At 48.4% G+C, this 20,750-nt stretch overlaps 1 protein-coding gene and 1 long non-coding RNA gene across 5 annotated transcripts; one reads left to right on the forward strand and one right to left on the reverse strand.

Annotated features, from left to right (window-relative positions):
• Positions 1 to 930: 930 nt before the first annotated feature.
• Positions 931 to 19,930, reverse strand: MEOX1 (mesenchyme homeobox 1). Of its 4 annotated transcripts, none has more exons than XM_016139656.2 (4): positions 19,822 to 19,930; positions 18,992 to 19,506; positions 3,664 to 3,836; positions 931 to 2,650 (listed from the first exon to the last, which is right to left on the reverse strand). In XM_016139656.2, exons 2-4 carry the CDS (start codon positions 19,458 to 19,460, stop codon positions 2,528 to 2,530), a joined length of 765 nt encoding a protein of 254 aa, XP_015995142.2. In that variant the 5' UTR covers positions 19,461 to 19,506; positions 19,822 to 19,930; the 3' UTR covers positions 931 to 2,527. The 4 variants fall into 4 exon arrangements, with proteins under 4 accessions (XP_015995142.2, XP_036079338.1, XP_036079337.1 ...); XM_036223445.1 differs by having other exon boundaries at positions 18,992 to 19,319; positions 19,822 to 19,882; XM_036223444.1 differs by having other exon boundaries at positions 18,992 to 19,889.
• Positions 2,356 to 8,878, forward strand: LOC118603958. Its single transcript, XR_004951520.1, has 2 exons — positions 2,356 to 2,440; positions 6,929 to 8,878. It is a non-coding gene; the product is annotated as an uncharacterized LOC118603958 (long non-coding RNA).
• Positions 19,931 to 20,750: the final 820 nt, after the last annotated feature.

A 20,750-nucleotide genomic window follows, 5' to 3' on the forward strand; every position in this document is an offset into this window, starting at 1 on the left:
TCATCTGAGGAGAGCGTGCAGCAGAGGAAGGCGGTGGCAGAAAGAGGATACCTTGGAAACCAGTAATGGGGACAACAGTATTGAAAAAGCCATCTGCCTGGCGGGAGGGAGGGGGGTGGGTTAGAGCAGAGAAGGAAGATTCTGGACAGATAAGGAAAACCAAGAGAGGTTGATGTCCTCTGAAGCCACTGGAGTCACGTGAAGAGGGAGTGTTGGAGTGCCTGAGGGGGTCTGTTTTGCTTGGCTTTGAACCTGAACCTTCCTGTTGGCACCTTGATTCTGGTGGGTCTTCTGTCCTCTGCTAGTTCCTGATGATATAATTTCTGGTCACTGCCCACACCTGGACCAGATTGCTTCAAAACCAAACCCTGGCCAGGTCTCCTATCCTGGCTCCCTCCCTCCCTTCTTTAGCCAGTCCTATTTTGTTCATTGTTGACATCTCCATGAGACGATTTTTTTTTTTTTTTAATTAAAAAGACATAGAATTGGGGGCATCTTTTCTTGAGTCATTTAAATTACTATTAGTGCATGTTGTTTTAGCCTGAAAAACAAAACTTTCAGGCTTTGAATTTAAAAATTAGGGATGGTTAGTTTATGGTCAACATTCCTTTACTAACAAAAGAGTTCATCTTTTGTTTATAGAACCTTGATTGTTTGATAAACCCCAGGTTTGGGAAACTGAAAGCTAAAATTTTATAATGAGAAATAAAGACAACGCATGGGAGAAAGGATTTTTTTGGCAATGATTCCACTCGCACTCCTACCTTTTGAAGAACCTAAGGGGGGATACCTTGTTCTAGATGATTTCTTCCCCTTTTTTGTTGCTTCTAGACATTGGCCAATCATCACACCAGCACAAGAGGATTGCACACAGAACAATGATTCTTAGCTCTGCAAGGAAAAAGGCCTGGGAACTTTGTGTGTTTTTTTTTTTTTTTTATTGATTTTATTTCTCCAAGAGTATTCTTACTAAGTGAATTGACCTTGCACAGTTAACTTGATGTAATCTTAAGAAAATAAATGAAGTATGCTTTAGAAAAAAATCACACATGCTCTAACCAGCCATCTCATTTGGCAATCATTTTCCACAACATTCATCCTTTTGGGATGGGGAGGTGGGGTTCTTTTTACAAGTGAATGATTAAATCTACATACAAGAGATCCAAACTCTTGCTGACCTCTCTCTGCGACAGCAGCTGGTTTTGGGAGAGGGAGCACTGGGGCAGGCAGGGGGTCTCTCTTCAAGGCTTCAGTTGCCCCAGGCTGTTTGGCCATCAGTCCTGGACTGTCACCGCGAGAGGACATGCACAGTTCACACACACGTAAACTTAGTAGCTCCTTCCATAATAACAACATTTGTGGAACACATCAGATGGGTTCAAGTGCATCCTATCTTGTGTAGAAAGGATTGGTCTTTTATCCCCATTTGCAGTCAGAGTCCTTTGAAAGCACAAGACACTGCAGCTAGAGAACCTTCTTCTTCAGGGTTCCACATTTCTAGGCCCTCACCCAGCAGCCCTAGTGTAATTTCTCCATCCTCAGAACATCGGGGACACTTTCCAGCCCTCAATTCAATAATGTGAGCATCTGGATAGTTTTTCAATTTAGGAATTGTGGGTTTAAAAGGAATAGCTGCTCTGTTGCTCTGAGGCACTGCTCGACAGTCCCAGCTGTATTCCTGAATTGATTTTGAAAAAGCAGGTGGCGTCCTGGGTCCATTTCAACCCCACCCCCACAGTCGAGCCTGTGTGAACGGGCCTGTATGGGACCGCAGAGACCTACACCAGGCTGTCTTGCTGACTGTCTTCTTCCAGCCAGCGCTCATAAACTTGCCCATCTAACAGCCAACAAATTTGGAGATAGGGATGGTTTCTGATTTGCAGCCACTGAGTTTCTGTCCTCAACCCTTCTCACACTGGGTTTTCTTGGGGTCTGGGGACAACTCAGGGTCCCCAAAGCCTCAAATATAGAGCCTAGAAAGGAATGGTGGTCTAGGGGTGTGTGTGCGTGTGTGCGTGCGTGTGCGTGCGTGCGTGCGTGTGTGTGTGTGTGTGTGTGTGTCTCAGTCATTTCCTTTCTTGTGAAGCATTAGCTTTCATGAGTCACCAGCTGGTCCCAGTGCTCCTCTCCCAGCAGGCTGGGTGGTGTCCAGACCTGGAGGAGGCCTGGCTGGTGTAGGAGGAGGGTGGTAGGAGGAGGTGTGGGCAGTAGCCAAGAGACCCTGAGAAGCAGTGTCCCTGGAGCTGCTCCTGGCTTCACTGCGGTCTAGTCTGGCTGCTATATGATTTCATGAAAATTGTGGGAAGCAAAGGCCCTGGGAAAGAGGCTGCTAAGACAGAGTAATGCTGGACAGAACTTTCAGGAAAACTTCAAGGCTCCCAGGAACACCGGGCAGCTTCATAACCAAAAGTCACTACAAGATGTGGAGAGGCTGCCTGGGGTGAGTGGGAGAAGGTGAAGGTGGGATTGGGGCCGGGGTAGCTGGGTAGGGGGTTCAGTCCTCAGTCTTTTTTCTCCATGGAGAATCTCACTCTGAACTTGGAGACGCTGCAGAGTCTCCATCCTCAGGGTCTTGCTCATGAGGGGAAATGGGCTGACCTCCCTTCACACGCTTCCACTTCATTCTTCTGTTCTGGAACCACACTTTGACCTGACGGAGGAAGCAAAGGAGCCCAGTGAGTACAACCACTTCCCCAGCTGATGCTCATCCTAGCTAGAGGGCAGCTCCAGGGACCCCGGCTCTGAATACTACTTGCCCCTCCTTGGGACCAAAGGGAGAACACACCAATCTGCCCAGAGGCCTGCCTTGAGTCTCCAGATAAGGAAAGCCCTAGACAGACATGGGAACAGGTTCTACAAGTCACTCTGCATTGGTCCCATCCCCTCCCAGCTTAAATAGCTCTGGTCTGTGTGTTTTCTCACTTGAGCTTCAGCATTACCTGCAGGTTGGGGTTATGACCTGTTTTACAGGTGGAGATCCAGAGAGGGTGGGAGACATGTCTCAAGGGTCACAGGGCTAGGAAGCAGTAGAGGCAGGATTTGAATCTAAGTCTTTTGTTCTAAACCTAGCTCTCTGGCAGAATGCTTTATCAACTGAAAACTGCTGTCAAATATTATTACTATTATTACTATATTTTACTCCTCGTCAGAGCATGGGTGTGGGTGGAATGCTCTGAGGGAAAGCCCAAAACAAAGGGCTAGGAAGTTCTCAGAGTGTGCCCAGGAACCAGCTGCATACCTGAATCAGCTGGAGAACTTATTAGAGATGCAGAATCCAGGCTTACTCATTATTACTACACAATTGCTCTCAGGAGTTCCAAAATTGGCATTGTAAACAAGCGCCTAGGTGATTCCAGTGCACGTTCAATTTGGGAAATAAACAGATCAGAGGTTCCAACACTGGCTTTGCATCAGAATCACGGGTGGACCTTTGAAAAACTCTGATGCCTGAACTACAACCCAGACCCATGAAAACAATTTTATCACTGTAATTAAAATCTCCCCAGGTGATTCTCAGGTAAAGGCACACTGCACTGGGCAAAGGAAGAAGAAAAAGAAGAAGGTTGTGTCGGGGTGGGGAGTGGTGGGAAGGGAGAAGGGTGAGAGAGTCAAGGAAAGGAGGGATGCCCAGAAGAGGAGCCCCGCCCTCGCCCCAGGAAGCACCTGCCGCTCGGAGAGGTCCAGGTTCACAGCAATTTCATATCTTCGGAGCCGGGTCAGGTAGTTATGGTGAGCAAACTCTGCCTCGAGCTCCCGCAGCTGCTCCTTGGTAAAGGCCGTCCTCTCCTTGCGGGCCTTGCTGCCGCCCTCTGGTTTCCCTCGGTTCTCCTGGTTGTCTGGGGAGAGAGAGGCCCAAACAGAAGATGTGAGGTACGGGAGCCTCAGTTCTCTTTCTTTTGTCCTCAAGCTGCAGAACAGCCTTTTCCTATCTCTCTTATTTTTAAAGATGCTGAGAAAGAACCCATGTTGTCCCTTTATCTTCTAGTGTCTTAACTCCCTGAAAATGGGAAAGTTTTTTTGGCTCCCAACTTCAAGTGTCACCCCTCCACACTCCCCCCCCCCCAACTTTTTTATTCCCAAAGCACAAGAAGCTTTTTTGGCTGTTTAACGATCTCTACCACCCAGCCCATCCCCCAGCTTGAAATTAGAAGTGGCTGTAAGCATGTGAGCAACATGCTCTAAAACAGAGGTTCACTGTCCACAGCGTCATCAGCATCACCTGAGAACTGTTAGAAACAATAGTCCTGGGACCTCACCTCGGACCTACTGAATCAGAGACTCTGGGAGTGGGGCTCAGTGATCTGCTTTAACAAGCCCTCCAGGTGATGCTGAGGCATGGTCAAGACCTTAAAAAACTGCTCCAAGACCTTAGTAAAAGGGTGCTCTGGTGGCAGCATCATCAGGGAACTGGTCAGACTTGCAAGATCTTAGCCCCCATTCCCACCCTGCCCTCCCCACCAAAACTACTGAATCCAAATCTTGCATTTTAGCTGTGTGCCCATGTAAATAGAGAAGTGCTGCTGTAAGTTTCCTTCCCCCTTTGACACCAGGAGAGGTTTGGAAAGTTCATCCATGAAGGAGGCTCTGAGTTTGACACAGCAAAGGCTCAATCATAACTGGCTAACGGTGCAAGGACCAAGCACAATACATGTATCAGCCTCACAATAACCCAGCTAGATGAGTTCTAGTGTTAGTCCTATTTCATAGACCAGAAAACTAAGCACAGAGAACTAAGCGAGCTGTTCAAGTTCATCCAGTGCCATCAGCCAGTGAATGGCAGAGGCAGGAATCAAACCCAGGCGGTTTGACTCACATACTGTTCAAATGAAATCTATGTAGTAAGGGTTTACAAACTGTCAAGTGCTGTAGCAATGAAAGGGATTGTATCCCTTATCTCCAGTGCAGAGTAAGAGGTGCTCTACCTTCCTGTTAGCTGTGGTAGTGGGTGGAGAGGTGCACAGGAAGAAGACAGCACACCTCGCAATTAACTAACAATGGGTGCCGCGTGTCCGGTGCAGGCTACCCGAACCACCCTTCCTGCCAGCCCTAATTTAGAGAAATCTTTCACTTCCTTGTCCTGGTTTTACAGAGGTGGAGACTAGGGCTCAAAGTCAGGTGCATTACTGAGAGCTGCACCCCGACCTCCTGCCCCTTCGAGGCTCCCATCCCCACTTGGTTGTGTGTGCTGTGCGCGGAGATTATCTGTTCTCAGAGACTGAGTCTAAACTGACCAGGGGTGGGGGGTAAGGCAGGGAGGCTGCCCACACTCCCAGCCAAACAGCCACACTGCGGCCCTGGTGGGGACATAGAGACCCCTCGTCAATCTGGCGTGCCAGTTCCCTTCTCAGCCCTTCCTCCTGCTTTCCATTCAGCCCCCTTGTGTTTGACTCTTTGTCCTCTGCCCCCGCTTCTCGCCGCCGCCCGAAGCCGGGGAGAAGGGTCTGGGTGGCGGCTCCCGGCGCGGGGAAGCTCCGGGTAAAGTGATTTGGGCGCTGCTAGCGTCCCGGCCCCCCGAGAAGGCGGAGGAGGGGACGCCCCGGGAGCTCCCCGATGTCCCAATACGCGAGTGGTGGGGGTCGCGGCGCCGGGTCCGGGTGGGCCGCCTGCGGGGCTGCAGAGGGGCAGGAGGGAGCGCACTCTCGGGCTGGGCTGCCTGCCCGATGGCCTCTGGCTCCCAGCCGCAGAAAGCCGGCCCAGACCCCTCCGGACACAGAAGCTTGGGCCGGAGGGGAACGAGGTGCAGCCCTGCGCCTTGGTCCCCCAGGAGTCTTTGGCCTTGGAAGCGCGGGTCTGGAAGGGCTGGCAGTCATGCGGGGGGGTGGGGGTGGGGGCACCAGAGCACATCCCGGCTCACAGTGAGGCTGGGAACCCCGCCTCCCCCGCTCATTTCCCGCTCCCTCCTGTCCCAGGGCTCGGTGTTTTCAAGCCCTTCCCTTTTAACAACTGAGGGGGTGTAAAATCCTGGATCTCCTTGCTGGAGCCTTTGAGGAAGTCACTAAACTACTCTCTGGGTTTCAGTCACCTCCTCAAGAAATTGGGGGAAATGAAGTGCCTCCCAGGGTTGTTGGGAAGATTGGTCGATGCAATGTGTGGGAAATGCGTTTAAAACTTTAAAGCAGTGGAAAAGTATAAAGTATTCTCATAAGTCTTCAGCTCCAGGGGATGGCATCTGAGGGGCTGGGATGGTAACAGCCGGCATTTCCTGAAGGATTCCGTGTGCTTAGATGCAGCCGCTTTAATCCTCTCCACACAACGCCCCTAGGAGCAGGTCCTCTTATTATCCCTTTTAGCACTGTCTTTCGGATTTGTGTGATAATTTGATTAATAGCACTCTCTCTCTCCCCCAGGGATGTAACTGCTTTTTCTCACGTGCTACTGTGCCTGGCACAGAGGAGGTGCTCGCTAACTATTTGCCAGATCTTTCTTAGTGTACAGAGGAGGAAGCGGCCTCAGAGGGGCTCAGGACCTTACCTAGTGTGCTGGGAAGCTTTTAGGCGGCGGAACGGAGATTCGGAGATTCGAAACCAGATCCACGCGACTAGAGCCCGGGCCAGCAACCCTGGCATCAGGTTCTCCATTTGGCGTCTGGCTGGTTGGGGGCCGGAGCTAGACCATGGCAGCTCTGCTTGTCTCCACCTCCAGGGTTCCTGGGAGGCCTTTCTAGGGTTGATGCCCATGCCTACCGCCTGCCTTCTCCCAGGCCTGCTTAGGTATACAGAGGTGCTCTATGGAATCCCAGAACTACCAACACCCCCCACCCCAGCACCCATACAGTCTTGAACATAATCCTCCTGAGAGAGACAAGGCGAAGTAGGGAGAGGACTCCGCTGAGTTGGTCTTGGCCTGGTTATGTGGGGAGCTGACCACTATTGACTTGGTTGACACTCCTTACCTATTTTCCTCTCCTGCCTCTATTGTCCTGATTTAGACACTGGGGTCTTGGAATGGAAAAGGAGAGGAGATAGGACAAAGAATTCTGAGCTGAGAACCTTGGGCAGCCTCTGCTAGAGGGGGTGGGATACTGGCACCCGAAGGACACTGTCCTCATCAGCTTCCTGGAGGGAGAAGAACTTTCATCACTGGTGGAAATGACAAAAGGCCAGAAGTATGGGAAGCTAGCATGGAAAGTGAATGGACGTCTATGGTTCTCTTTGTTCTGCAACATTTTCATCAACACAGAAAAGAAGAAAGAAAGAAAGAAAAACTATGAGCACTTTCGTGCCATTTTTGGCCAGAAGGTGTTCAGTCTGCCGGCTCACATGCACAGTTCACGGGCTCACTAACTCCAGGATGGATGGCTTGATCCCAAGAGTGCACCTTCATTGGGGAGCCTCCCTCCCTCTCTGAGCCTCGGTTTCCCCATGTGTAGAAGTACAGGGTTGGGCTGAGTCTTCTTTCTCCTGGAAACCTAGTGTCAGAGTTTTTTCCCAATACGCAGCCCCGATACCCTTTTCTCTCCCTAGTCCCTCTCCTGTTGAGAATTCCTGGTCTTGAACCTGGGGCCCTTTCCAGTTTAAAATATTCTTTTCTTGGCTTCTTGTTCCTCCATCCAGTCAGATCTGGGGTCTTGCCATGTGCTCTGTCCTAAGACACACTATCCTAGACATCCCAAGGTCCTTGGCTCAAAGAACAAGGCTATTTGGGGGGATTTCTCTCTCCTTCTGACATGCAGATCTCCTCACCCAAGCAGAGTGCAGGAGGGTTGTGTTCGTAGAGGTGTTTGAGGACCCATTGGAGAGCCTGGGCTTTAGCTGGCTCCAAGAAAGAGCTCTCTGACCTTGGGCAAGTCTCATAAGCTTTCTGAGCTTCAGTTTCCTCATTTCCCAAATGAGAATAGCTACATCCACTGTGATCGGAAGGCTGCTGAGAAGGTGAAAGGGGATGGGTAAGCTGTGTCTAACACCTGGCATAGTGCCTGGCATGCTATTAAGACTTTGAAAGAACCATCAGAAGAGGTTCTACTGGAGACAGTGTTGGAGAGATGATTCACGGTGGAGGTTAGCGACGATGCTGCTCAAGGTATCATGTCTCCAGAGCTGTGTGAAAGGGATGCCTTTTCAATGTCTGGCTTTTTAACTGTTTTCCCTTTCTCCATTACTATTCTACATCTCTCCTTGAATCTCTGTCTCTGGCTACTATTGTGTCAGGCTTCCAGGGGACCATCATTCCAGGCATAGTGACGAGCATCGATCAGAATCATCACACATTGGTCCTCCTAGTCCTGCGGGGGCCTCCTCAGGACTGCAGAAGGAGAAGGCTAGCACTCAACCGGCTCCTCCGTGCTTAAGCAGGAGCTGCTCCACCCTGCCCTAGCGCCTGCACAACCCTCTGAGGGAGCAGGACCAGGATGGAACAGCCAGCAGTGCCCAGAGAAATTCAAACAGGATGTGTGTGTGACTGCGGTTTCCACCATGAGCTTTTACACCACCCAAAGTAAATTATGTCATAAATAGCTGTCACTTTTGGCAGGCCTTCCTAAAGCCAGCAGACAGCTTTATCGGAGCTACAGGGAAGTTCAGACAGACTCTGAGAAACATGACTTTTTGGAGTCCTGTATCCCTATTCCCCAGTTCTCAGCCATTTTACATAAATTTCTGTCCAAGACCAAATAGAAAGCTATGTATTCAAATAGCACTTTGCAGTTGACAATGGACTTCTTTCCCCCATAGATAAACTTCTTTTACAGATGAGTCTAGAACGGGTAAGAGGCATGCCTAAAGACACACAGCAGGTTGGAGGCAGGACTGGACCTAGAGCCCAGATTTCCTTGATGGGAAGCCATTTCCACATATTAGGCTGCTTTCTGTTATAGCCGCTTAATTATTCTGTGAAGTAGGTAAGGTACACATTAGCCATTAAACAGATGAGGAAATTAAGACCTGGAGACTAAATGGCTCGCTGAAAGCCCCCGGGGACCAGTGTAGGGCTATACCTACCATGTCATACTGCCCTGAGGAGATGATGAGCAGGGAGCTATGAAAACGGAAGTGGACGTTATGCTCACTCCAGGACATTATGCTCACTCCATCTGTGTCTGGATCTACGTCTGTCTCTCGGGGACTCCCCAGGGAAGGGAGAGGGAGGGGATATTTGGGGCATGATGTCAGTAGGTGAGACCTTGACAAACCCTCTGAAAACAGTATCTGGCTTTCTTCACGGTGAATACCTTTAACGTCCTTATTAGTTCTGATACTTTCAACTTTAGGAGTCAAAGCGTATCAAAATAGATAAGACTTGGATGGAGCCAGCCCAAGACCAGTTGAGCTTCGGCTTCCAGGACCTCTCTGGCTTCCTGGGACTGGCCTGCCTTCTTCACTGGGCCCCACCCACCTCAATATCCAGGCCCTTTCCCTCTCCTATAGGTGCCTGAAGAGATGATACAGGCACCTCTTTGAGGAGCCCAGCAGTGGGGCTGGAGAATTCAGCATATGTTTTCTTGGAGAGAAGCAGATTCTTCTGGAATGGGAATGCCTGGTGCTACACTAGTCTTTGCTGTGAGTCCCAGGTTGGGTGGGGCAGTGAGGGTGACAGGTGGTGAGGGAGGGTGAAATGAACGGGGTGATGAGATGGGGTGTGGGGCCCGAAGAAGATGGGAAAAGAGAAGTGAGAGGGAAAGGAGGCACTGGAAATGAGAGGTGGGAGCAGCGCGAGCCCCCACGATAGACTCGGGGGGAGGCACAGGCGGTGCCGGGCTTTATTTGTGTTTATAAGTTCCAGATGTCGCCCGTAGCTGTCACCAAAGGAAGTGTGGGCTTCAGGACCCCGGCCCGCTGCTCACACTTTTCCTTTACCACTGCACTCAAGGAAAACAGAGAGAAACATGAAATATAAAAGGGTGGAATGGGGGGTGGGGGAGGAGTGCTGGCCAGAAGCCAGGGAACCCAGATTCAGTGAGGAGAGAGGGCCTCGGGGCAAGGGGCTGGCTCCTGGGGTCTGCAGGGGTCCTCCCCCTCGGAAAGGGCTGCTCTGCCTCTGGGAGCATCCCTACCTCCCTGGGCCTAGGTGCCCTAATTTATTCAAGCCAGAGAAATAGGTGAGTGGGGTGGGACTCCTGAGTCCCCAGCCCAGCAGGGTGGTAGGCAGGGCTGAGGTGGCCCCTTGACTGATCTCCTTACAGCCCATGGGCTCTTTAGACCCTTCCGCTTGTCAGAATCTTGGTGCCTCAGTGGAAACTGACTTTTTCCAGAACTTCCAGAATGTATTTGGGTGGAGCCTGAGCACACCTAGGCACAGGGTTTGTGCTGATGCCTCTGAGTTCAGACAATGGCCAAAGCCTGGCCTCCCTCCATTGGGCCCCCGGATCTCTGTCTGTCAAAGTAGGAGAAGCAGGAGCTCTAACCAGAAGGCAGGGGTTCCTGTTTCTTCTCCCAAGCTAGACACTCTGGAGCCTAAGGCTTCCTCCTCACTGGGGGTCCTGGGGTTGGAGTTAGGATGAGAGGGGCCGTAGCCGCTATGAGCCCCTGAAACCACATCCCATTCAGCACTGGGATGACCCTGGACCAGTGAGCCTACAGAGGCAGATAGGCCTGGCCGGTGGCAGGCTGCAAAGGCTCCGTTTGAGCTTGCATCACTGTCTAGCTGGATTTTGAACACAGGCGACCTGGGAGGCAAGACTTTGAAAAGAGAAGGGTACTCATTTGTAGGTTTTGAGAAATTGAGCTAAAGGGTTAACAAGTGTTGGCTGTGGTCTCGTCTAGTCTTATAACAATCCTATGGGATACTGTTATCCCCATTTTTCAGAGGAGGAGACCAGGACTCTGAGGTTTTGGACTTGCCTGAGTTCACACAGCCAGGAAATTGTGCATCTAAGACTTGAACCAGGTCTGCCCTACCAGCGCACTTAACATTAGTCCCTGACCCTGTTACCCCATTACGAGGTTGCAGCCCAGCACAGGGGTGGGGTGGGTATGAGATCACCCAGCGTGGTACTCAGCATCGCTCTAGTGACCCAGGTGACAATCACTGAAGTTGTCTATTTCACTATTATCACCTTTCCTTTTTCCTCTGTCAAACAGCCCACTTCTTTAGAGACTCATTCCTAAAAATCTCTCCAATTTTTTCATCTCTGTTCGTAGTTATACGATAATAATGTGAGGATCTGCTTGGCCAGAAATAACGCTCTCTCTGAGTGCAAAAGCTCTAGCGGCAACAGGATGCCAGGCTAGCAAAGCTCTGAGGTCATGCCCACCTCTTAGATGCTGCTTTCACTAGAGGGGTTTTTAACTGGAACATTTGTGCCACTACTAGAACCTTGTTCCTGTCCTCATACCCCATGTTTATGAGCTGAATTGTGTCCCTCCCTCCCAATTCATATGTTGCAGTCCTAACCCCAATATGTCAGACCATGACTGTATTTGGCAATTGGACCCTTAAAGAGAATAAATAGCCGAAGCCTGGGCTCCCACTTTGGCCCCCCCTCCTTAAGTTAAAATGAGGCTCTTAGGGTGAGCCCTAACCCAATCTGACCGGTGTCTTTATGAGAAGAGTCACAGATTAGGGCGCACAGACAGATGCCCAGGATGTTCACACACAGGAAAGGCTGCGTGAGGATACAGCAAGAAGGTGGCCATTTGCAAGCCAAAGCGAGAAGCCTCAGGAGAAACCAAACCCGATGACATCTTGATTTTAGCTTCCAGAACTGTGAGAAAATAAATGTCTATTGTTTTCTGTGGTATTTTGTTATGACAGCCTGAGCAGACTAAGATAGCCCCTAACTCTCTATAGCCAGCGCTCGCCACTGAGGAGAGGGAGAAAAGCCATGAGGGGTGGTTGGCAAGGCTGATGCTAGCCCATTGGGGACGTCTCTGTAAATTAGAAAAAGGTGTTCTTTCCTCTAGACTGGAGAACACAGCCGCATGTCGATGCGACAGCTGGGCCCTCTAGCTGTCCAGCCATGGTGGCCCCTGACTGCTCTGCCATGATGGGTCCACTTTATTTCTCAGCCATAGCAGCTCCACTTATTTCCCATGGTGGCCATGGTACTTAGAAACTGACCCCAGTACCCCATGGGGGATTCCTGCAGTGTCAGCTTGACCTGCATGTGGCTGTGTATGTGTCTTTCTGACCCCAGCACTCGCTCTGACCCTGGGCTGGTTTTATAATTGAAGTCTGGCTCTCTGCACACTTTTTCATGAGTGAGACTGTAAAAGTTCTGATGCATTTTACAGAAGCACATCAGATATGGTGGGGACCCTCATGTCAGGCAGTCAAGCCATGCTCAGAGAGAAGGTGAGAAAATGAATGAATGAATGAATGAATGCCAGGCTGCAATAGAAACTATCGACTAGACATTGAATGAGCTCCTCCTGTGTACAAATTTTTCAACAGGTGCTAGGGAGAATGCACGGGTGAATCAGACCTCATTATGGCCCTCCAGGCACTTCAATTTTAGGAAGAAAGGCAGCCATATACATCTATAACTCATATGCATCTAAACCACCTTGGCCAACTGTGGTTTGATGCTAAAACAGAGGTATAGACAAGCCTTGCTCTATGTGGGGGGGGGTGGGGAGGGAGGTCAAGAAAGAATTCTTGGATACTCGACAAACTAGAAATAGAAGGAAATTATCTCAACATAATAAAGGCCATATATGAAAATCCTTTAGCTAACATTATATGTAATGATGAAAAACCGAAAGCTTTTCCTCTAAGATAGGAACAGGACAAAGATGCCCACCGTTGCCACATCTATTCGACATAATACTAGAAGTCCTAGCCAGGTAAATCAGGCAAGAAAAAGAAATAAAAGCATCTGAATTGGAAAGGAAGAAGTAAAATAACTTTTGTTTGCAGATAAAATGATCTCATATGTGGAGGACCCTAAAGATCCCATAAAAAAAACATATTAGAACTAACAAATGAATTCAGCAAAGTTATAGGGTATAAAACCAACATGCAAAAATCAATTGTATTTCTATATGCTAGCAATGAACGATTTGAAAAAAAAAATTAAGAAAACAACTTACATTTACAATAGCATCGAAAAGAATAAAATACTTAGGAATAAACTTAACTAAGGAGACAAAAGACTTGTACATTTAAAACTACAAATCATTTCTGAAAGAAAGAAGACATACATGGAAAGACATCTTGTGTTTATAGATTGGAAGACTTACTGTTGTTAAAATGTCCATACTACTCAAAGTGATCTACAGATTCAATGCAATCCATATCAAAATTCCAATGGCATTTTTTGCAAAAATAGAAAGAAAATCTCTAAAGACCTTTAATAGATAAAACAATCTTGAGAAAGAAAATATGGAGGCTTCACACTTCCTGATTTCAAAACGTATTACAAAGCTACAGTAACCAAAACACTATGGTACTGGAATAAAGACAGATATGTAGACCAATGGAACAGAATAGATGCCCAGAAGTAAACCCTCACATGTATGATCACATGATTTTCAACAGACGTGCTAAGGCTAATTGATGGGCAAAGGATGGTCTTCAACAAATCGTGTTGAGAAAATTGGATATCCACATGCAACAGAATGAAGTTGGACCCTTTACAGCATATTGAAAAATTAACTCAAAATGGATTAAAGTCCTAAACATAGACCTACCTAAAACTATAAAACTCCTAGAAGAAAACATGGGAGAAAAGCTTCACAACATTGGGTTTGGCGATGATTACTTGGCTATGATATCAGCAGCACAGGCAACAAAAACAAAAATGGACAAATGGGAATACTTTAAACTTAAAACTTCTGTGAAGCAAAGGGAACAATCAACAGAATGAAAAGGAAACTTATAGAATGGGAGGAAATATTTGCAAACCATGTATCTGAAAAGGGGTTAATATCCAGAATATATAAAGAACTCGTACAAGTCAACGACAAATGTCAAACAATTCAATTAAAAACGGGCAGAGAACTTGAATGCACATTTCTCTAAAGAAGATATACAAACGTCCAATAAGCATATGAAAAGATGCTCAACATCACCAATCATTAAGGAAATGCAAATCAAAACCACAATATCACCTCATACCCATTAGGAGGGCCACCAACAGAAACAAACAAACAAACCCGGAAAACAAGTGTTGGTGAGGATATGAAGAAATTGAAACCCTTGTCCACTTTTGATGGAACTATAAAGTGGTACAGTGGCTATGGCAAAGAATACGATGGTTCCCCAAAAAACTAAAAATAGAATTGTCATATGATCTAGCAATTCCACTTCTGGGTGAAAATCCAAAAGAATTCAAAAGCAGGATCTTGAAGAAATATTTGTACACCCATGTTCATTGCAGAACTATTCATAATAGCCAAGAGGTGAAAGCAATCCAAGTGTCTGCCTATCATTGATGAATGGATAGAGAAAATGTGGCATATACATACAACGGAATATTATTCAGCCTTAAAAAGAAGGAAATCCTGTAATATGCTACAACATGAACAAACCACGAGGATATTATGCTAAGTAAAATAAGCCAGTCACAAAAAAATAAATACTGCATAACTCCACTTATAAGAGGTACCTAAGGTAGTCAACTCGTAGAAACAGAAAGTAGAATGTTCAATGGATATAGAATTTCTTTCAGTTTTACAAGATGAAAACTTTTCAGAGATCTGTCTCACCATAATGTGCAGGTAGCTAACACTACTGTACTATACACTTAAAGATGGTTATGATGGTAAATTTTGTTATGCATTTTTGACCATAATAAAGAAAAGGAGATTTCGAACTCAAGATGTCCCATGGTAAGACCTCTCCGAAGAGCTATGAAGGTAAAATTTGCATTTAGAAAATCAGCACAGGTTCTAGTGGATACTATAATTTGAAATTTCTTAATAATAGCTTTCACTGAAATGATATGCACAAGTGGAGTCATAAACTAAAAAAAAAAAAAGAATTCTTGAAGAGAGTGGTTTCCATTCAGACTGGATGTTAAAACAAGTAGGACTTCAATCAGCAGAAGAGTGAGGGGAGGAAAAGCAGGGTGTGTTTGCAAGGCAAGTAACCTGGTGTAGCTGGCGGCAAGGTGTGTGGAGGTGGGAGGGGTGTCCTGCAGAGCGAGACTAGGTGGGGAAAAAGGTGCAAGGGGCCGATTCTATTTGTGGTGGGTTTTAAACCTCAGGCCAAAGTTCAGGCGATTGCCCAGGAGCAGACCGAGATCAGGTCTCGCGTGAGAGAGAAATCTGGGAAGGACCGACCCTGGGAGGCACATGTGTTGGAGCTGAGGGGAGATGGGACAAAGCGAGTCTGATGAAGGCTGAGTAAGCACGTGAGAGCCCAGCCAGCAGGGCTGAGCCCAAGCACAGCGGCTCTACCCGGCTCTCCCCCGTGGGCGATCAGATTCACCTGCAGCCAGGCTGATCACGCGCGACCTTCCCTTGAACCCGGTCAGGAAATCACGGCGAAATCCCTCCTCCCCATAAATTAAAGACAACCACAGTAGCAACGACAGATTGGGGGCAAACAACAGTGGCCTCACAGCTGTCCCTGCCAGCAGGGGTCTTTAACACCCACTGGCTCAGGCCGGATGTGACTGGGGTAAGATAACATCACGCTGATCTTCTAAATCAGTTTTGTGCTCTGAACCAGCAGAAGGTCTTGGGGTAGAGTGAGGGGGTTCGGGACCCCCACTTTCTTGATCATTTACTTGAGGGAATCAGCTCGCTTCTAGTCAGAGTGTAGAGGGAGCAGTTGGGGCTGGCAGAGGAAGGAGAGGGGAGAGCATAAGACGTTCCTCTTAAAATAAACGTTTCGTAACTTTCTGTTACTGGAACTCCCTTGGCCAGCCAGCATAGAACACAATTTAACAGGTACAACTCAACCCCAGCCTCCCACCAGATCTCTGAGCTCCAAGCTCCTAATTGACGACAAATGGATTTTAGAACCAATAATGATTGCAAGAAGTTCCCACGTCTTATACTCCAGATTCAGGAATTTCTGAGACAATGTATTTGAAATATTCAATTCTATTGAACCCATTAATATAGAGAGATTTGTCAGACTCTATATTCCAAAGGCTGGTTCTGGAAATATGGCCCTAATGCTATTCGTAGCTGCTATTTATTGAATTCACAGGCCAGGCACAGTGTTAATCTCATGGATCGCTGCATTTAATGTTCACAGACGCTCTATATAAAAGGAGCTATTAGTATAGTTTCATTTTACAGCTGGAGAAACTGAGGCTCCAAGACGTTAAGGATTTTTCCAAAGTCATGCAGCCAAAAGTTGCAACGCTGACGCTGAAACCTGTCTGACTGTGAAGCACCAAGGAAAACACATTTCTCGTTGATGCTCGTTAACCTTCCAGGGATGGCTTAGCAAGGGCCAGGGTGAGACGTGTAAGGCACTCATGTTGAGCACAAAATGAAAGGGGTTCCTAAAACCTCAGTAATCGAGAGAAATAATATTTTAATGCCATGTTTTTTAAAATCAAAATTAATGCAAAAGATACACAATGAATAAAATATTAAAATTTTAAATAAGAGAGTATCAAACTAGTGGCTCAGGGTTGCCTGGGTGGGGAGAAGTTCCTTTGTGGGTTTGTCTCTTGTGAGCAGATTCCTGAAGTGGGTTGTGAGCCTTGCCCACCACGTTCCCTTTGCCCACCACGTTCTCCTTTCTTTAGGCTCTTACAAAGCTGATCTTTCCCATCTACTTCCCCTCCAGCTGAATTCCAGAGGAAGATTCAAGCAGCTATAACTGAGAGATAAAGATTTCTGTGCTGAACAGAGAGTGGGTCTGGAACCCCAGAGTATAGCTAAAAGTTAGTTTGCTATGCCCTGCCTTATATGACTGCTGCCATTGCTGCTGCTCCTGAGGAGACTTTGCGGGAGAGCCCAGGGCCCCTCCCAGATGAGAACCTCCCCCAACTCGAGGCTGACCCTACAAAGAAGTGCAGGGCATTCCATAAAGGGTGTCCATGTGCTCTTGGGGTGGCCAGCTCCTTGGCACACGAGCTTACTCCCTAATGCAGTTCCGTGGGTCACCAGCCAAAAAGAAAGATGCATATTTAGGTCTCGCTGAAACACAGAATGATTTTGCCTAAGCCCAGCCCTTGGCTCTGCCCGTGTCTTCCCAATGCCTTGGCTCTCAGCTCCCTGAAAGTGGCTGGAGGCAGCTGAGGGAGGTGTGGGCAGAGACGGAGGAACTACGGTGGCCAGTGCCACAGAGGGGAGAGCTCTTCAACCAGGCGCGGAGCCAAGCTGCTGAGAGCTCCTTGGAGAGAAGCGGAAAGTGCCCCATTGTCGGCAAACCTCCAACCAGGGCTAGGAATAGTTCAGGATTTAATGGGTTGAACGTTTAAAGGGCCCTTCTCTTGAGCAGCGGGAAGGGCTATGGTCATTATCATCCATTGTGAGCTCATCGAGGGGCTTCTTCAAGCATGGAGAATAAAAAGTATAAGAATCAACCCATATTTCAAAATGAGGATTGTACTTGAGATCTACTGAAGGGCGTGGGATTTGGGGTCTGAGTCTGGGCTTTGAGCTCATTTCTAGGAAAACCAACTGTCCCAGTTTGCCCCAGGGCTGAGGGGTTTCCTGGGACACTGGACTTTCAGTGCTAAAATCTGAAAAGTCCTGGGCAAATTGAGATGAGTGGGTCCCTCTCTTTAGACTTCATTCTAGCAGTGATCCCCTCAAACTTTCTGTACCTCCCTTTCCTCACGTATAGAACTAAGATACTGTTAAGACCTGCCAGACTTACCTTGAAAGCTGGCTGGACTCGGAACAACTAACAAATGTCGTCTGCCACACCTCGAACCTGATTATAGCACATCCACTGCCAGACAGGCATCTGTCGGCCTGTCCTCCCTCTCAATTTGAACTCTTTGGGTTGGGGAGGAATGAGACCACCTTATTCATCTGTGCATTTCCAGGGCAAGTGCTTGGCAAAGCAAACTTGCACTTTGTAAAGCAAAGCACAGAGTGTGCTCATTGGTTGGTTGGCACTCTTGTTTTCTGCCTGCCCTGATTAACTCCACAAGAAGGTCCTGTACATGTTTAGACAGACAGACGTTGTCCCAAGGGTGGCTGTCAGGAGGACATAGTAGGCAATGGGGGCAAGAGGCATGGGCACTGCCTTGTCTTGGGCAAAGTGGAGCCAGGGAAGGAGATAAAAAGTGAATAGGCAGTGAGAGAATACAGGGAGGGTCCCACAGGGAGATAAAAAAGCAAGTGGTCCCTATCGCAGGGAGGAGATGAACTTTAGCTGGGATTTAAACAAGTGGGCCAGCTCCATCCGCTGGCCTCTGGGCTCCAGCACTAAGCGGGGCTTTGCCTGCATTGAGGTCCAGTGCTTGCCCGTGGATGCCTACCTCTCCCCAAGGCCAGTGATCCCTCAAGAAGGCCTTCCCTTGGGTCAGTAGACTACCCCCCCGCCCCCGCCCGCCACTATCCCATGCTGAGCTGTCCTTTGGCCTGTGCACAACCCCGCTGGGCAGGGTGATGCCTCATGAGCATTATGCCCTAAATCTCACACTCTGTCTCCCCTCGCCCCTTGCCCCTCTCGTCTCAGTCTTAGGCCACTAGGCTCCTAGAGACATAGGCTCCTGGCTCTGCTCGATCGCCCAGGGTTCCAGCCTTGGTCCTAGCCCTTCAAGCCTTTGTCTCAGCCTTCTCCCCTGATAAGCAAACCCTGTGGCTCTGGGACCATTCAGAGCTGGCCGGGGCATGGTGGGTAGAAGCATGGCCTCCAGGCAGCTGGGCTTCAGGAAAGCCCCTCTCCAGCACTTGCCACCCGGCACTGAGGTTCTATCTCACATATTTTCCAAATCTCTGTGGATCCTGTTTCATTCTCTTGCTGGTGCATCCTTCCTAAGGCCCAGGAGTCCTGGGGACATAGACACAGCCCCCCATCACCAGAGGATCCTAGAACTCTAAGTAGAGGAAACTTCGAAGGTAACACCTACCTTCAGGTAGGTTAGATAGTATTGTTCACAATCCATGGTCAGGGCAGTTAGGCTCAGAGAGGGCAAGCAACTTTCCCAAGGTCACACAGTATAAGAACAGTCAACTGCCCTTTAGCCACCTACCTGAACTCTCCTTTTTCCGTCTGCTTGACTTCTTCTCCGTCTCATTAGCAGTTCTCCCAAGGACCTCATAGTCCTCGCCTGGGCCTCCCGTGTTGTCCACCAGGCCTGGACTGCTGGCCCCCATTTCTCTGGAGCTCCCAGCTGGGCCCGGGTTAAGCCTGCGCCGGGCCTCCGAGACAGGGAAGTGCCAGTCGGGGGGTTGTGGGAAGGCGGGGTGCTGCTCAGTGAAGATGCGCTCCTCCTGGGGTAGGCTGTGTGGGGTGGCCGCCAGGCAGGAGGCCGAGAAGTCAGGGTATGCTGCTGTCGCTGTCGCCGAGAAGTCTGGTTTCTGGTGGAAGGAGAACGGGGTTGGCGGGTAGTGGGGTAACCCTGAGGCCCCACTGCCTTCGGAGTGGGGATTTCGAAGGCAGCCCCAGACAGGGGCCGGGGGGTGGGGGCTCCTCATGCAGCTGCTGGCCACGGGATCCATCTGCCGTCTGCGCACGCCTCAGTCTTTTAAAGGGTTGATTCTTATACTTTTTATATTCAAATTTTTAAAAATACCAAAAAAAAAAAAAAAAAGAAAAAGAAAAAAGAAAAAAGATAAAAAGGAGAGAAAAATTTCAACGGAAAGTTCACCCCAAGAATCAAAACAAAAACCAAAACTAAAGTCTCTCTTTAAAGTCCGTGCACATGTGGCCAGCTACACGTATGTGTATGCACACACCTATGTTGAACTTCGCTCCTCGCTTCCTGCCCTCCCGACACACCAGACTGCCTATTGGGGTCCCCTGTACGTGTATTTGTCGCCGATGACACTAAACATTTTCACTGTCCCAGCCCAGACGCACCAGCTGATGGAGTGGTTGTCCCGAAGCCCGCAGCAAATGCCTGCAGAGGGCTGGACCAGGGCTGCTGAGACACACTTTTAAATGCTGCAGTGAGGAGAGAGTGACAAATTTCTGAAGTGAAATGTGAGAGAGGAGAGGGAGGGGTTAACCCCGCACCCACACGATCCCCTCCAACCAAAACCCGAGCAGGCAACTATTAATCATCAGAAACCTTATATGCACATCTAATGGGATTTGCAGATGGAGACTTTTAAAGAAACATTGTCTGTATTTTTTTTTTTAAGGAGGGAGACCAGCACACACACACACAACTTCTTTAATGTGCCTCCTGTAACACTATGAAGTTATTTTATTGCACTGTTAACAAAATTCCCCAAGACTTGGATTTGGAAAAAGCCTTAAGTCAGGTCCAGAATCCATCAAGTGCCAAATTCCAGGGAGTGAAACAGGCAATAAGTGCAAGAGACAAGTTTGCTGATTGCATTTGATTTAAAGGCCCTTCTACTGCTGCTTGCAAAAAGGAAGGTGGATTAAAAGAAATCTTTTTTTGCAAGTCTCAGAGGCCCACTAGGGTCTGTGGTATAAAGGAAGACATACTCCAGAAAAAAAATCATTTCTCTTTGCACAGAGTGACATTCTCACTTTCTCAGTAACTTAAAAAAACAAAACAAAACAAAACAAAAAAAACAATCAGATTCTTCCTTCCGCTCTTTAACCCCCAACTTAATGCCAATTAGCCACACTCTTCTCTAGAGGGATTTCAAGTCATTTTTCTCCACGGCAAAGGAAAAGCTCTTAAATAAGTTCCTTGAAGTTTCTCCTGGCCTCCCCCACCTGCTCCCTGGCCCCCTAACCTTCACCCACCTGCTTCTCCCTCCCCGCCTCCAGAGGCCAAAGTTCCATGGACTCGGGGGCACAGACATGAGAAT

Source organism: Rousettus aegyptiacus, unplaced genomic scaffold, assembly GCF_014176215.1.
Source record: "Rousettus aegyptiacus isolate mRouAeg1 unplaced genomic scaffold, mRouAeg1.p scaffold_m13_p_6, whole genome shotgun sequence".
NCBI classification, from domain to species: domain Eukaryota; kingdom Metazoa; phylum Chordata; class Mammalia; order Chiroptera; family Pteropodidae; genus Rousettus; species Rousettus aegyptiacus.

Excerpts from the sequence above, each read along its gene's own strand:
- MEOX1 (XM_016139656.2), bottom strand. The coding sequence starts at position 19,460 with ATGGATCCCGTGGCCAGCAGCTGCATGAGGAGCCCCCACCCCCCGGCC. Across the intron at positions 3,837-18,991 it reads ACGGAAAAAGGAGAGTTCAG|ACAACCAGGAGAACCGAGGG; the intron begins GTAGGTGGCTAA and ends CTCTCTCCCCAG. Across the intron at positions 2,651-3,663 it reads TGGACCTCTCCGAGCGGCAG|GTCAAAGTGTGGTTCCAGAA; the intron begins GTGCTTCCTGGG and ends TTCCTCCGTCAG.